This window comes from Marmota marmota, unplaced genomic scaffold (genome assembly GCF_001458135.2).
Source record: "Marmota marmota marmota unplaced genomic scaffold, marMar, whole genome shotgun sequence".
Taxonomy (NCBI): Eukaryota; Metazoa; Chordata; class Mammalia; order Rodentia; family Sciuridae; genus Marmota; species Marmota marmota.
The window spans coordinates 2411033-2425477 of NW_025999999.1; the positions used below are offsets into that span (position 1 = coordinate 2411033).

A 14445-nucleotide genomic window follows, 5' to 3' on the forward strand; every position below is an offset into this window, starting at 1 on the left:
ACTTCACAGAATCTTAGTAGGAGGAAATGGTAAAGCCAGAGGGGAATTTATCATGCCTATCCTCCATCCTTTGACCAACCAAGATTCAGAGAGGCTGGGTGACTTGCCAAGAGATACACAGCCAGGTAGGGACAAGAATCCTGGAATATGATCCCTGACTCCTTGTTCTCTTTTACAATAATAATATTCAAATTTTAAAGTAAAATTATTTATCTTAAACCTGGTCCAGTATTTACTTCTACACATGAGGCATTATTTGCCTAGGGAATGGGGGTCCTGGGCAAAATACATCTAGTTTCTGTTCTCACCAAGCTTACAGTCCAATGTACTCATGGGAGCACAGAGCTCCGCCATCAGTTTCTCCCTAGGAGAGAAAAATTACTCTGAGAACATTTAGTGGAGACAGATATTTCACTAGAGGGTCTCAGCCATCTCTAAACGGTGAATACTGAAGACATTTTGGACGTGACATTAATTTGTTCTCATTATCACTTTCCAGCAGTTTGAGAGAGACCTCCGTCGCTATGCCACACACGAGCGGAAGATGATCCTGGATAACCATGCTTTGTATGACAAAACCAAGGTAGTGCTTCCTTCCTGACATGGGAAACTTGGGTCCTCGTCCCTAAGACTGGCCCCCTGAGCACTTTACCTGGACTGATTTTAGTGTCCAGGAATCATTCATTTGCTATGAGTGTCCCACTCCCAGCTGATCACAGAAGAGAGCAGCTGGAAACACCCCCCACAGCTGACAGCCCCCACCTGGCCCAGAGTGCAACTCAGGGTCTTTGGGCTCAAAAAAAAAAAAGCTAAAGTAGCCCCTAGAGCCAGGGGAGCAGTGAACATATTGGGTTTGCTATGTCCTTGGTGTTTGTAGTGAGTGGCTTCAAAGAAAACCAGGGATCCCTACAAATCACAAACACACCTGATTACCCTGCACATGTAGAAGCAGTAGCATTCTGAGTGGATAAAGGAGAGAGACAGAGCTGCCCAGAGAGGGAGATGGGCAGTTGGCTAGGCTCACCAGGTATGTGACTCGTGAGCCATGCACACTAGCCTTGCTGTGGTCATGATCCAATTCATGCCTCAGGATTACATTACTACATGGATTATGAAACATCCAAGATTCAACTGTTATAACCATAAGCACCACGGTCTGCTCTTATAGCAGTCAAGCACACAACACTAGGTTCTGAAGGGGAAGATGACAAAATAACTAGAAGCAGTTGTCCTTGCCCTCTAGGAGTTGATAGTCCAAATGAGATGTATTTAGTTAGGGATGCCTCAGTTTTAAATATGAACAGGCAAAGGAAAGGGAACTAGGTTGCTTATTGCAGTGTCTAGGGGTAACATTGGCTTCAGGTGCAGCCGTATCCAGGTGCTCAGGCAGGCCTCCTGCAATGTTATATTCATTCGCCGGCCAGCTTTTTCCATGAGTCCCATTCTCCAACAGAGCAGAATCTCTTTCTTAATAGTACTAGCAAGAATCCTAGCTGATGCTGTTAACTCTGATCTGCCAGGCTTGTGCTGTGTGCTTCTCCCTGGAGGTGAGAGCAGCTCCATCTGACTTTCATGGATTGAGAGTAGAGAGAGGGGATTTCCCAAAGAAATTCAAAGTGCTGCTTACAGAGAAGGAGCTGTAGGTGCTAGCAGGAAACCCCCAGAAGCTGAGCATGTGGGTGGAGATAGATTAATATGATATAATTTAGAAAGACAAATTAATACATAATAAATAATTTAAGCAAACAGGTACCTTCTATGTGCCCAGAACTGTGCTATTTACAAGAAGATATGTGGAGGAAGAGAGCAGTGCTTGGTCTTAAAGAGATCATGGGGTGGGAGCCTGGTGTGGTTGGGAACAGGTGCAGAAATTAGAGAACTCAACACTTAGTAGGTAAGTGTCCTGTAAGTACTAGCAGCACATGATTCTGACTGCACATTAGAATTATCCAGAACTTTTAAATAGAGAGATGACAGGACCTCTCCTGAAGCTTCAATTTCATTGGACAGGATGTGGTTCAAACTTCAATTAAAAACAAACAAACAAACAATAAACCCAGCTCCATCTGGTGGTTCTAATGAACAGCTGTTAAGAACTGCTAATGCCTTTTGCTTAAATGGAAAGATGTCACAACTTTATCTTAATTCACCAAGTATCATTGTTTTAGTCAGCTTTTTCACTACTCTGACTAAAAGATCCAGCAAGAACAATTTCAGGAGAGGAAAAGTTTATTTGGGGGCTCATAGTTTTGGAGGTCTCAGTCCACAGACATCAGGCTCTGCCGGGGTTCTGCCCCAACGAGGTCCAGGGGTTCCTGTGGTAAGTAGCGCAAAGGATGAGACAGGAGTCGTTCCATTGGAGCAATCTCCAGAGAGAGAGCTCTAATGCAGCTTTCTCTGGGTCATTTATTACAATTTTTCTCATCATTATGGATTCAGAATACGTCATTAATTATACAATTTCCAAATTTTGCCAAGATGTGACATTTCCTTAACAATCATTAGGGGTATAGAAAAATGTGACATCGATTTACATTTTTCCAGGATGTGACGTTTCCTTATTATGGGTACAAAATCATTAATAAAATCCGTCACTAATTTGCATTTTTCAGATTTTACCAAGATGTACTATTTTTCCCAAGATGTACTATTTTCTTATTAACAGATGCCAAACTACATAACGAGACTCTAAGTCTCTTAACCTGTTATGAACCTTTAAGTTTAAAGTACATCTGTACTTTATTTCCAATCTAAAATTCCCATCTAAAGAAGTCCCCTTAAATCTTATACTAAAGTCTATAAACTATTCTTAAAGCATCTTAAGAACCCATAGAAACTAAAAACTTAAGAATTCTAAACTTAAGAATCTAAATAAAATAATATTTCTAACATTATTCTAAAAATATGTCTTATAAAGCTACTTTAATTAATTTCTAAATTTATTCTCATAAAACTGGTTGGGCTGCTTTCTCAAAGAGTTTCTTTGTTTCTTAGACAAGGTGCACTATTTCTTATATCTTTGTAATCTCTCTCACTGAAACGCAAGTTCTGAACCTCAGTCCACTTACCACCAATATTAACTATGCTCATCATAGGTCCCTATGTGAGGTAAAAGAGGATTTATAGAAAAGGGAAGAATGTATCTTTATTTGCCTTAACTTTCCTAAGTGTATAACATAACTTTCCCTTAACAAACAAAACTACATATGGTGGGCTTTGTGCAATAAGAATAATTATTAGACTTTCTAAGAGGCCTGAAAAATGGGTTTGGGTTCTTAGTTGATATAATCAATGTAGTACCTAAAATTCTCATGACCTTTTGGAGAATGATTGTTGTCCATTATCAGTTTTGTCCTCAATGTGCTGAGATAGTAGAACAGCCTTCTATTTTATCCTCGATATACTGAGAGGTAGTAGAATAGCCTTCAAGGCATGAGCTACCTGTTATGTTCTAGCCATCTGAAATTTAATTTGGTTTGGCATTAAGCATACTCATGCTTCCTGTCAGGAATATGAGCATGAAAATGAAAAGTCCCAATTGCATAAAAAAGGGTCTCATGGTTTCGGTTTCCCACCAGCAGGCTTTGCCAGAATTCAGCAAGGTCACTGTGACCTTGTCAAGACAGTGGAAGGGGGAATGCCTTCACTAAGGCTCCATTCCTCGGGCCCAAGGTGAGGCAGGACATCATGGTGGAAGAGTGTGGCTGAAGGAAGCAGCTCACATGATGATTAGGAAGCAGAGAGAGAAAGAGGTCTCCATTTGCCAGATAGAAATTTATACCCCAAAGCCACAGCCCCAATTTCCAACCTCCTCCAGCCACACCCTACCACTTCAATTACCATTCAGTTAATCCTAATCAGGGGATTAATTCACTGATTAGGTTAAGACTCTCACAAGCCAATCATTTCTCCTCTGAACCTTCTTGAATTGTCTCACATGTGAGCTTTTGGGGGACACCTCACATCCAAACCAAAACAATCATATTCTTGGATGGAAAAATGTAAAATTTACAAAAACTAGTTACGATGACTTATATATTCAGAAGCAAAGTATTTTGTAATAATTCATTCTAATAAGAGTTTTACAAGTCACATTTTTACCGTGTCTGCACTGAGATGTTTAAGAAAAATAACTGAATGCACATTATTTCTTGTTATGTTTTCAGAGGATATTTCTCAAAGCAGAAAGTGAAGAAGAAATTTTTGCACATCTGGGATTGGATTACATTGAACCATGGGAAAGAAATGCCTAGGAAAAAGTTATCAACATTTTGTTCCGGTTCTTTTCAGGTTAAATAAATTATGCTTCATATCTGTAAAGGATTCCTTAAGAAAGTTTGGAATTCTTAGGACTTACTGACATACAGATTGCTACTAGAAATAAGCTGCTTTGGAGACATGATAAGGAAGCATGTGGTAATAGGTGTAACAGACCCTTTGTGCAACCACGGCTTAGAATTCACAATGCATTTTTCAAGAGAAATGGGTTTGTCACTGTGACCCACCAAGGAACCGCTCAAAACCCACTTTGCCCTCAGCGTAGCTGTGATACTGGTTATCTTCAATAAAAATAGGAGAAAATGGGATGATGGTGTCTTCTTCACTCAATTATCATAAAATGTTTCTAAACACAAGTGAAATAATGGAATAATAAAGAGCTTGTGGTTTCTCTTAAGGGGACAAATGGGCTTAATTAGAACATGCAGAGACTCCAAGGGGGACTCTGGGCTCCATCTGGAGCTTCAGGAGGAACTGGTGCTGACTGCTGACTGGCTCAGTGTAGTTCAAAGCCAGCAGCTCTCCCACCACCATGGAGCTGGGCTCTAAGTGTCCCAGCACAGGACCACGGCACAGGTAGATTCTCCCTGCTCTCCATCAGAAGGAATTGCAAACCCAAACCACCTAAGGAATAGTTCCCTCCTTTTTTCATGTTGGAGTCCTTCTCAGGAAGGTGATCTCCTTAGGTTCTTTATCTCAGGGCACCCAAGGGAAGGGAGGGAGCCTCTGGAACTTCCAGGTGCCAACTCTTTCTGACTGCTGTTCCCTTCAGGAGGGCACAGACTAGGTCCTGTGGTCTGAAGGACCTAAAAGGCATCTGTCCCAGGTTTGGGGTCCTAAGCCCGCAGAAAAGCTGGAGGCAAACTCTGACGACCATTAACCCATATTCAAGAAAGGAAAGCCAGAGGGACACATTGAAGAAGCCACAGAGAGGGAAGAAAAGGGAAACGAGGTGGTCCTGAGGATGGGGGGAGGCCCCCAGCAGAATCAGCTTCCGTGGAGATTCACCTTCTTGGGAATTCACGTTCCTGTGGTCACGTGTTGCATGACACATCAGGGCTCCACGGCTCACCACACCCCGCTCTGTGTGGGTGTGGGTGTGTGTTTCCCCATTATGGTTTAACCAACATTACCCAGGTTCCTTCCTAGGTAATATTACTCCCCTAACCTAGCCCCACAGCATTAGCAGAATGCCCTGGGCCAGGGTCAGGGAGTGGCTGGAGGATGGACCTTAAATACATGGAAGGCAAGAACAACCCACGCCCCTGGGGAAGTGAGGGAATGATTGCCTCAGTCCTGTTAATGTGGGGAGATCCAGACCCCAAGCCTGAAGTCGTGGAGCACCTCGGACCACATGAGCTAATGTGTGCAGAAGGACACTCGAATCAAAGCTCCTCTAGACATCCCATCAGGCTTAAAGGGGGCCTGGGACAATGATCTCATGGAACCAAGGGTTGACAAAGGAGCACAGCTGGACACGCTGAGAATCACACCTTGGATGAGACAGCTAGGACCAGCCACTCCCGAAGACCATCAGGGGCCCTGGGGACTCCCTCAGCTTTGTCCCTCACTCCCTGAAACTCCTATTTCTATTTTCTGAGACAGAGAAATAGAGCCAGTTTAATCTAGGCCTGATGGGTCATGGGTTGACCAGTGGCCATAGCCCGTAGGCAGGCTGCCCGTGGGTCAGCTGTGCACTCTGTGTCCAGTCAGACACTGTTGGGGTGTGGCTTGCCTACATGGGTGCGAGCCTGGGTGTGTGCAGGTGACTGCACCCGGGAGCTCTTCTTTGGAGGGCTTTGGCCAGGTAGCTTCTCCATGCAAGGCTGGCTGTGGTCGTGGTGAAACTGAAACGGGGGTACCAAGGTCAGTAGGTGCACAATTCTGGGAGGCTGGGAGGTGTGGCCTGGGACAGAGATGCCCTGCTTGGCCCCCTCAGAATCTACCCACAGGAACCCTCACCATCTTGGTTACCAGAGAAACTATATCCTCAAAGCCCACTGAGGAGTCAGCAAGCAGGGTCAGTCACAGACCAGGGCCGTCAGGGATAAATATTTAGAATTCAGCTTTCTTCTTCAATAAATCAACATCCTCTCAGAGGAGAGGCCTGGAAAACAAGGAAAATGAACAGAAAAATGACGATGATAGAGAAAAATAGGGTTGGTTAGTGCACAAGTAAGGGAGCTGTCACCTGGAGGAGAGGAGCAATTGCCTGGATAGGACGATACAGGATAGAAACTCTAGGGTGTCCGAGGTTGTCCCTCCAGGCTGGGGAGGCTGGGGATGACTTCACAGAGGACAGATCCCAGCCGGTTTTAAAGAATGGGAGGATGTGAATCTTCCGTAGCAGTCCAAGCAAGTGCAGAGGCGAGGAAGGACCCCCGTGTTCTACAGTCATGAGGCAGCTGAGCCAGAACTTTCCTGTTTGGAACGGACTTTTGGAAAGGATCTTCCCAAGACTTCTCTCATACATGTGAAACTTGAAAGAGGGAAAGGAGTTTTGTGATGGATAACAAAGGTCAAAGACTGGCAGCCCCTCTGCTAAAACAGCCCACAGGTGTGTTGTGTTAGGTCTTTGCTGTGTTTTAGGGATTTTTAAAAATAGTGACCAGTATTTAAAACTAGATAAAAATGCACATCCCCCCGCCCCCCAGAGCTGGGGCTGTAGCTCCGTGGTAGAGCGCGTGCCTAGCATGTGAAGGGCACTGGGTTTGATCCTAAGCACCACGTGTAAATAAATAAAGATTAAAAAAATACAACAACGTTATAAAAAATGCACATTAAAAAAAAATAGGATGTCTGGCTACTTTTGGAAAACTAGGCCCCACAGGCCTGTCTGTCTGCAGCAGGCATGTGGGCTCTGGATAAGCTGCGACACCCGGCCACCTTCCCACTGCTTCCCTGTTGACAGCGTCTGATCACAATCCATGAGATAGTCTCCTGGCCCTTTTGCTGCTCCTTTGTTTCCTAGGGACAATATTCAATATTATTTTAGATAGTATGTAGATGAATATCTTTATGCTGATATAATCAACAAATATTTATTGAGAGCAGCCATTTTTCTAAGTACAGGTGTAGAACAGTAAACAAAATTGTCAGAATTGTCTATTATTATAAACATGAAGCTTACATTCCATAAAGGCATTTATTTTAATCTGTTACAAAAGTCACAGTTTTCTGCTTATGGTGGTGATATAAAGCTTCCTTTTGTGAATATACTTGTCTAAAATAGAAAAGTTATCAGTGTAGGGGCAGGGAGGAAATATTTCCAGAGGCATGAGAATGTGGCGAGAATGGGGAGAGAAAAGAGGAAAGCAGGTGACTAACTCTTGGTGAGCATACAGGTGGCCTGCCTATCTTCACTAACCAACTCTGCAGCTCTGATTCTCTGAAGGTCCCCACCAGTCAACAGCCCCATGCACGATTTTCCTCATCAGAGAACCTCAAAAATTCTAATGCTACTTTATTATTTGAGAAGCTCTGTTGGGGATTCCACAAATGCCATCTGCTGAAATTGCATATGATTTTTTGCTCTAGGTTAGAATTTTTTTTTAAAGGATTTATTGTTCACTTTTTTTAAATATATTTTTTTAGTTGTAGTTGGACACAATATCTTTATTTTATTTTTCTGCGGTGCTGAGGATCAAACCCAGGGCCTTGCACATGCTAGGCGAGTGCTCTACCTCTGAGCCACAACCCCAGCCCCTAGGTTAGGAATTTTATCAATTAGGTTGGTGACTGGTAATCAGAACTCAGCCATCCCTGGTGCCTCCTACTATATGAACAGAGTGCCCTCTAGTGGCTATTAAAAGAACCTTAGGAGGCAAATACAGATCTTGGTGGATCAAGTAAACCAAGAATGCAGAGCAGGACCTTAAAGACCTTCTGTGCCAACCCCCTCATTCTACAGATGACACATCCCTAGACAGGGAGGGACCTTCTCAATGTCACACAGCAAGTTAATGACAGATATTTTTCCCATTTAACAGAGTCTGTATACAGGCTGGTCCTTCCCAATTACCAGCTCTGTGACTTTGGACAATATTATTAAAAAAATGTACATTTTTTAACTTGTCCCTGAGACAAGTTACCTAATCTCTGAGACTTGGCTTCTTCCTCTATAAAATACTGGTTCCTTTGTTTGCACCTTTTGGAGGATTAAATGAGGTAATGCTCTAAAATGTTTAAAGAATAATTTAGGGATCCTTTGGATTGGGGATGGTAAAAGAACAAGCTGATAATACCTCTGTGGAAAGGACAGTTGAGTACCCTGCCAGTATTTTACTTGCAGGCTTCCTCTGTAGAAGGTCCCAAGCCCCTGGAGCCAGAAAAGGAGGTGATAGAGATTGAGGCAGTCAGCGTTTTGGGTCTTGGACTCCAGCCTTCCTGGATTTGGCCAGCATGAGGGACAGGAGACAAAGGCCCAGTCAAATGTCTCCAGAGCTTCTGTGGAGGCTAAGTGCAGATTTATAGGACTTTAGGGTACTCACTGACCTTGATCTCTTAGGGACAAGGTGAAAGCCATAGTTCGAATCGCTTTTGCCTATTTCAAATGAATTTTTTCAACCAAATTCACTCTAAGCATTTCAAATTCCTCCCGCCCACAGGTACATCCCCGTAGCAGCCCGGAAACTCTCCCAGTTACCAGTTAAACTCATTATTCTTAATGATTCATTTTGTGCAAACTTAAACCATCTCTCAAAACAAATTGCTTTACAGTCTTCAGGACCAATCAAATTCACTTCCTAGAGCCATCGGTAAAATTGGCAAAGTAACATCAATGCCATGTACTTCCTGGGGTTGGCGTAAAAATAAAACAAAATAATAGATAAAAGAATGCTTTTAAAACTAAAAAGTGCTATAAATTTAAAAGAGATTAGTATTTGTCATATTATTCTGCCATAGCTCCAGCCCCTGGGGACTGCTTCTCAGAAAGGTAAGCCCATGACTGTAAAAGTAACAAATCAGTCATTTCAGACAGGCTGGCATTTATATCCAAGAGCAAGAATATAGTGTTCTGTCAAGAAATTTCTGAAGTACTAAGTGAGGGAGACCTAGTGACCCTCACAGTGGTGACCTTGGACTTGACTAGCACCGTAGCCTGCAATGCATTTGTGTTCTGCATTTCCATGGTGTGTAAGGGACAGTATTTTCACAAGAAACAAATCCAAAACATGTGTTAAGTACTTTAGCCTCTCTGGTGAGGGGCAGGAGGCAGAGAGAGGTGTGATTACAGTCACACGTTGGGCATTTGCTCTCATGCAAATCTCATAGAGTGTACTTAGCCAACTGAGATGGCTATGAGTCACCAGGCGATGCAATTTTATGAGACGGCTGTCATGTACTTGGTCTGTTGTTGGCCAGAATGTCAATATGACATTCACTAATGACTGCAATAAGAACAGGAGTCTTTATATTTACCCATGGAGTTGCTGACTTTCTTGTGTAGATGCTGGTGTCTGATACCCTTATCATTTTACTTGAAGGACTTCCTTTAATATTCTGGTAGTGCTGGTCTGCTTGTAGTGAATTTTTTTTTGAACCTTTGTATATCTGATAAAGGTTTTGCCTTTTTTTAAAAGATGGTTTTGCTTCAATTCCCAGTACGGAAAAAAAAATTTTAAAAAAAACTAGATCGGTAGTGTTTTTCCTTTGTACTTTAAAAAATGTTGTCCCACTGTGGGGCTTGTGTTGTTTCCAGTGATAAATCGGGTATAATCCTTATCTTTGTTTCTCTGATATAATTTGATGTCTGCATCCACTGGCTGCTTTTACATTCTTATCACAAGTTCTGAACAATTTGATTTTGAAGAAGCTTGGTACAGTTTTTTTTTTTCACATTTCTTGTGCTTGGGATTCTAAACTTCATTGATCTGAGAGTCTACAATTCTCATTGTTAAAAGTTTCACTTATTATTTCTTCCAATATTTTTTTTCCTGTCTGCTTCCTTTCACTTTAGGGACTTGCGTCACATGTTTATTAAGCCAACTGATGTTATCTCATGGATTATTGAGATCATTGACTTGCTATTCTTCTTTTTTCAGCCCTTTTTAATCTATATTTTATTGGCATAGTTTTTATTGATGTATCTTTAAGTTTACTGATCTTTTCTTCTGCAATGTATAAATTTCTTTTAGTCTCATTCAGTATATTTTTCATCTCAGACATTATAGGTTTTTTGTTTTGTTTTGTTTTGTTTTTGGTGGTGCTGGGGGTTGAACCCAGGGACTTGTGCATGCTAGGCAAGCGCTCTACCAACTGAGCCATATCCCCAGCCCCTCAGACATTCTAGTCTTAATCCTTAAATGTATGAGTTGGATTTTTAAAAACATCTCCCATGTCTCTATTTAACATGCTCAATCTTTCCTCTAGCTTATTGAATATTTGGAATGCAGTTATAAATATTTTAGTGTCTTTGTCTACCAATTGAATCATCTATGTCAATTCCTCTTTTTTAAAAAAAAAAAACTTTTTAGTTATCAGTGGATCTCTTACTTTATTTATGTGTTTATTTATTTATATGCTGTGCTGAGGATCGAGCCCAGGGCCTCACACATGCCAGGCAAGCATTCTACCATGAGCCACAACTTCGGTCCAGTCAATTGCTGAATACCTAATAATTTTATACCTGATTCTAAAAGTTGTGAGTTGTACCTGTTGTTAGCTGGATATTTTGTATTTCTGTAAGTTTTCTTGAGGTTTGTTCTTGGATGTGATTAAGTTACTTGGAAACGGTTTGATGTGTCCTCTTCTTGCTTTTAAGCGTTTTCAGGCAGGACTAGAGCAGCCCTACCCTAGTTTAATGTAGGGTTAATGTTCTTTCCTGGCACTGAGACAATACTCTTCTCAGAATTCTACCTGCTTCCTGATTTTTTTCTACTCTTGCCATTTGGGAACAGGCACTGTTCCTGGTCCTGTGTGAGCTTGGGAGTCTTGTTCTCCATAATTCTTTTGCGTGGTTATTTTTCCAGCCTTGGGTAGTTTGTTCATGTGCATGTTCAGGTCAATACACAAGGAGGACCCTCTTTAGACCTCTGAGTTCTGTCTTTATGCAACTCCTTCCTCTCCTGTACTCTGCCTTGCAAATTATATTTACCTCGGCCTCCGTGAATTTCCAGCTCTAACTCATCAGTACACATATAAAGGTCATTTGGTAGGAAGACCATGGCATCCAATGAGCACAGAGAAAGCCCGTGCTGCTGGAGGATCCCAGGTGTCTGAGGAGGAGAGAGGAAGACCATATTGCTGGGGGCAGGGGCACGGTTCGTGGCATCTGAAGGCAGACAGGAGACCCCCATGGCTGAAACAGAAGGACTAGGCTTTCCATGTTCTCAAGACAAAGACTCAAATTTGTACTTTGGCTTTCATCAGTGGATAATTGATGGTGATCCAGAAGGATCTAATTGATCAGCAAGTCAGCAATCAATTATTCAATATGATTTGTTCCCACTCACAGTCAAATCTTTCCACTGGGATAAGGATATAGTTCAGTGGAAGAGTGCTGGCCTAGCAGGCACAAGGCCCTGGGTTCAATCTCTACCACCACACACACACACACACACACCACACACACACACACACACACACACACATTTCAACTTATTTTTAGCCCTGCCAGTGTAACTCTATGAACATTGATTCTCTGACATTACATATCAGTTTTTAAGCCTAACAAGTCACAACCAATCAGTCCTTCAAAGGTTCCTATCAATTTTTGAATTATTTCTACATCCTATTGGACCGATTCAGCCCTCTTACAAAATATTCCCCAGTCTCACCTGCAAATTTTGGTTTTCATACATTGCTTAACTTACTGGAGTTCAGGTGACCTGGAAGGTGAGAGGTGGCTTCCTAGCTTTACGTGGAGACACAGCACTCCTGAATGTGCTCTGACATAACCAAACTTTTGCTCCCTTTGGAGGCTGGAAAGGTCATACTTATCTCTTCTTCTCTAAATTCAGGTATTGAAAAAGGAAAAAAAGAGAGCCAGATTATTCTTTATTTAAGCCCAAGAAAAAAGACTGTCTTATGTCTTTGGCCGTGAGGCCAAGCCCCTCCAGGAGAACTTTCTTGACATCATTGCCCTGAGTGGATGGGAGATACACATTCACTAGGGTGGAGAGACATTTCCAAGAAGACCCAGTTGTCTTCAGCTTTTTCATTTGGTCTCCAATGTTGTCTTGGGACCTAGCATTTCACTGATGTAGGAAAGAAGCCAGTGCACGTGAGTCAACTCAATTCAACAATAAAAATTCTCACCAAAATGGTAAGAGTGCAAAGATTGTATGACTTGGCACTCTTCCAGAAATTAGTCATTATGATATATTTTGTCTTTAATTAGCATTATGATGTTGCAAGAATAAATTCCACAAAGAAAACTAGGAAATAATTTTTACTTCTTGCCAAAATTATTGGTGAAATAAGTGTCTCTGTCCACCTGCAAGTCAGGAGCTGAGGAGGGCCATAGAATTCAGAGGATTGTGCTGCCGGGGTGGGGAGCCCAGGGAGACAGAAAGGGGTAGGGAGGGCCTTAATTCTTCATTGTTTGTAAAAAACAATTAAAATGTCTGAGCTGGGTGGATGTAATCTTAGAGACAAATCAATCCAAATTTTGGTGCTACATGAGAAAAAGGTCCCAAACACATTGTATGAGCTGACTAAGATCACTCAGCTTAACAACACCCCGGGGTTGGAGAACCACAGCTTCAAACTTCCAGTCTCAGCAGTCTCATTACAATACTGGGTCTTCCCTCCATGACAGACTGAGGAACTGCCATCAGTCACCCTGGCTGATACAATGCCTGTACAGGAATGTCTCTGGGATAATCTTAGTTTTTTTATGTTATACTTTCATATAGAAAAAGGAAAGCCACACATATTTTGTAGGTTCATAAAAATGACTTTACTTTCCATTTCATTCCAAAATAAGTTTTTGTGCATACAGCAGAAATAAATGACAGAAACACTGAACCTTATACTGTTTTTAATAGAAACAATTTGAAGTGAGGATTCTAAGCAATGGATTGTAAGTAGAATTAAAATAAATGATCCAAAATGCAAGCCATACCTTACTTAATAGGCTGCAAGGCTTTTTGACATGGATATTTCAATGCATTGCAGGATCAGAGGATGAAAACTGCCATCTCCATCTTATGAGTACAGGACAGAGGCTCTGGGAGATCAGCAGTGTGTGCTAGGGCTGAGTCACGAGTATCGAAGTCACAGCTGACTCCTCCGTAAATCCAAGGTCCTTCCCAACATGTAAGAGAAGTAAAAGTACCAGTATCCCTGGCACATCTGCTTACAAATGGCCAAATCTTCCTGTCAAGGGAACTGAACCCTAGGGACAGGGCAAAGTGGCTTTAAAAAGCAGGGGTTGGCATGTGCCATCGGTTGATAGGCTTTAATAGAACCCATTCTGTTATTCAGGAAAGGAGAACACATTTCTGACCCATCAGAGGCCCTGGGTAAAGAAAGAAATGTTTTCTAGGATACCCAGGTGACTCATGGAGCGGTCAGATGTTCCCTGGGATGCTCTGGACCGGGGTTTCCCAGAAGGATGTCTGACCTGCTCAAAGGCAATGGCCCTGAATGGGGGAGCCAGGCTGCCTAAAAACCTCCTCCAGGAAGAGAAGGTCAAAGCCTGGCCCAAGCTGGCTGACACTGTCCTGGATTTTCCTTGGAGGGCAGGTGTGTGGTACTTGGCCCATCCCTTGGTGCTCATCCCCTGGGTCCTCTTGATCTCTCTTCCTGCAAGTTTTTATAAATCATGATACTCCAAGGACATGAGCCTTTTCTCCACTCTGATGGAATGGATAAGCTGTCATTCCTAATAATCTTTCAGGGCCACTCCTTCCTCCCCTGCCCCTTCTTTGCCCTCCACACAAGTGCGTGCACACATACACAAAGCCTGTTGCAGAACTGCCTTCCTCAGATGCTGTCTGATCACAGACTCAGGTGGGGGTGATGTGTCTCCTTGGCCAGGTGGGTGGTAGACATCTGATGTGCTAGGAAGTCACCTTGCCCACAGTCACAGAGAACATGAAATTAGGGATGAAGGCAAAAGGAGGGGATGGGCGAAAATGGGGAGGGGAATGGAGAGGCTTTGAAAACTGGAAAAAGGAGTTGCTTAAAAGCCAGAGGGGGGTCTATTCTAGAGCAATTCCC

At 42.5% G+C, this 14445-nt stretch overlaps 1 protein-coding gene across 2 annotated transcripts in view; it reads left to right on the plus strand.

Moving 5' to 3' along the window:
• Nucleotides 1-14385, plus strand: part of Dntt (DNA nucleotidylexotransferase) — a 44654-nt gene extending 30269 nt beyond the window's left edge. Inside the window, exons 10-11 of one of the 2 annotated variants that reach the window (XM_015494875.2) lie at nt 500-583; nt 4167-14385. In XM_015494875.2, coding sequence (XP_015350361.1) covers nt 500-583; nt 4167-4253 — 171 coding nt within the window. In that variant the 3' untranslated portion in view covers nt 4254-14385. The remainder of the gene's footprint in view (nt 1-499; nt 584-4166) is intronic. The other variant, XM_015494876.2, reaches the window with a different exon arrangement.
• The last annotated feature ends 60 nt before the right edge of the window (nt 14386-14445 follow it).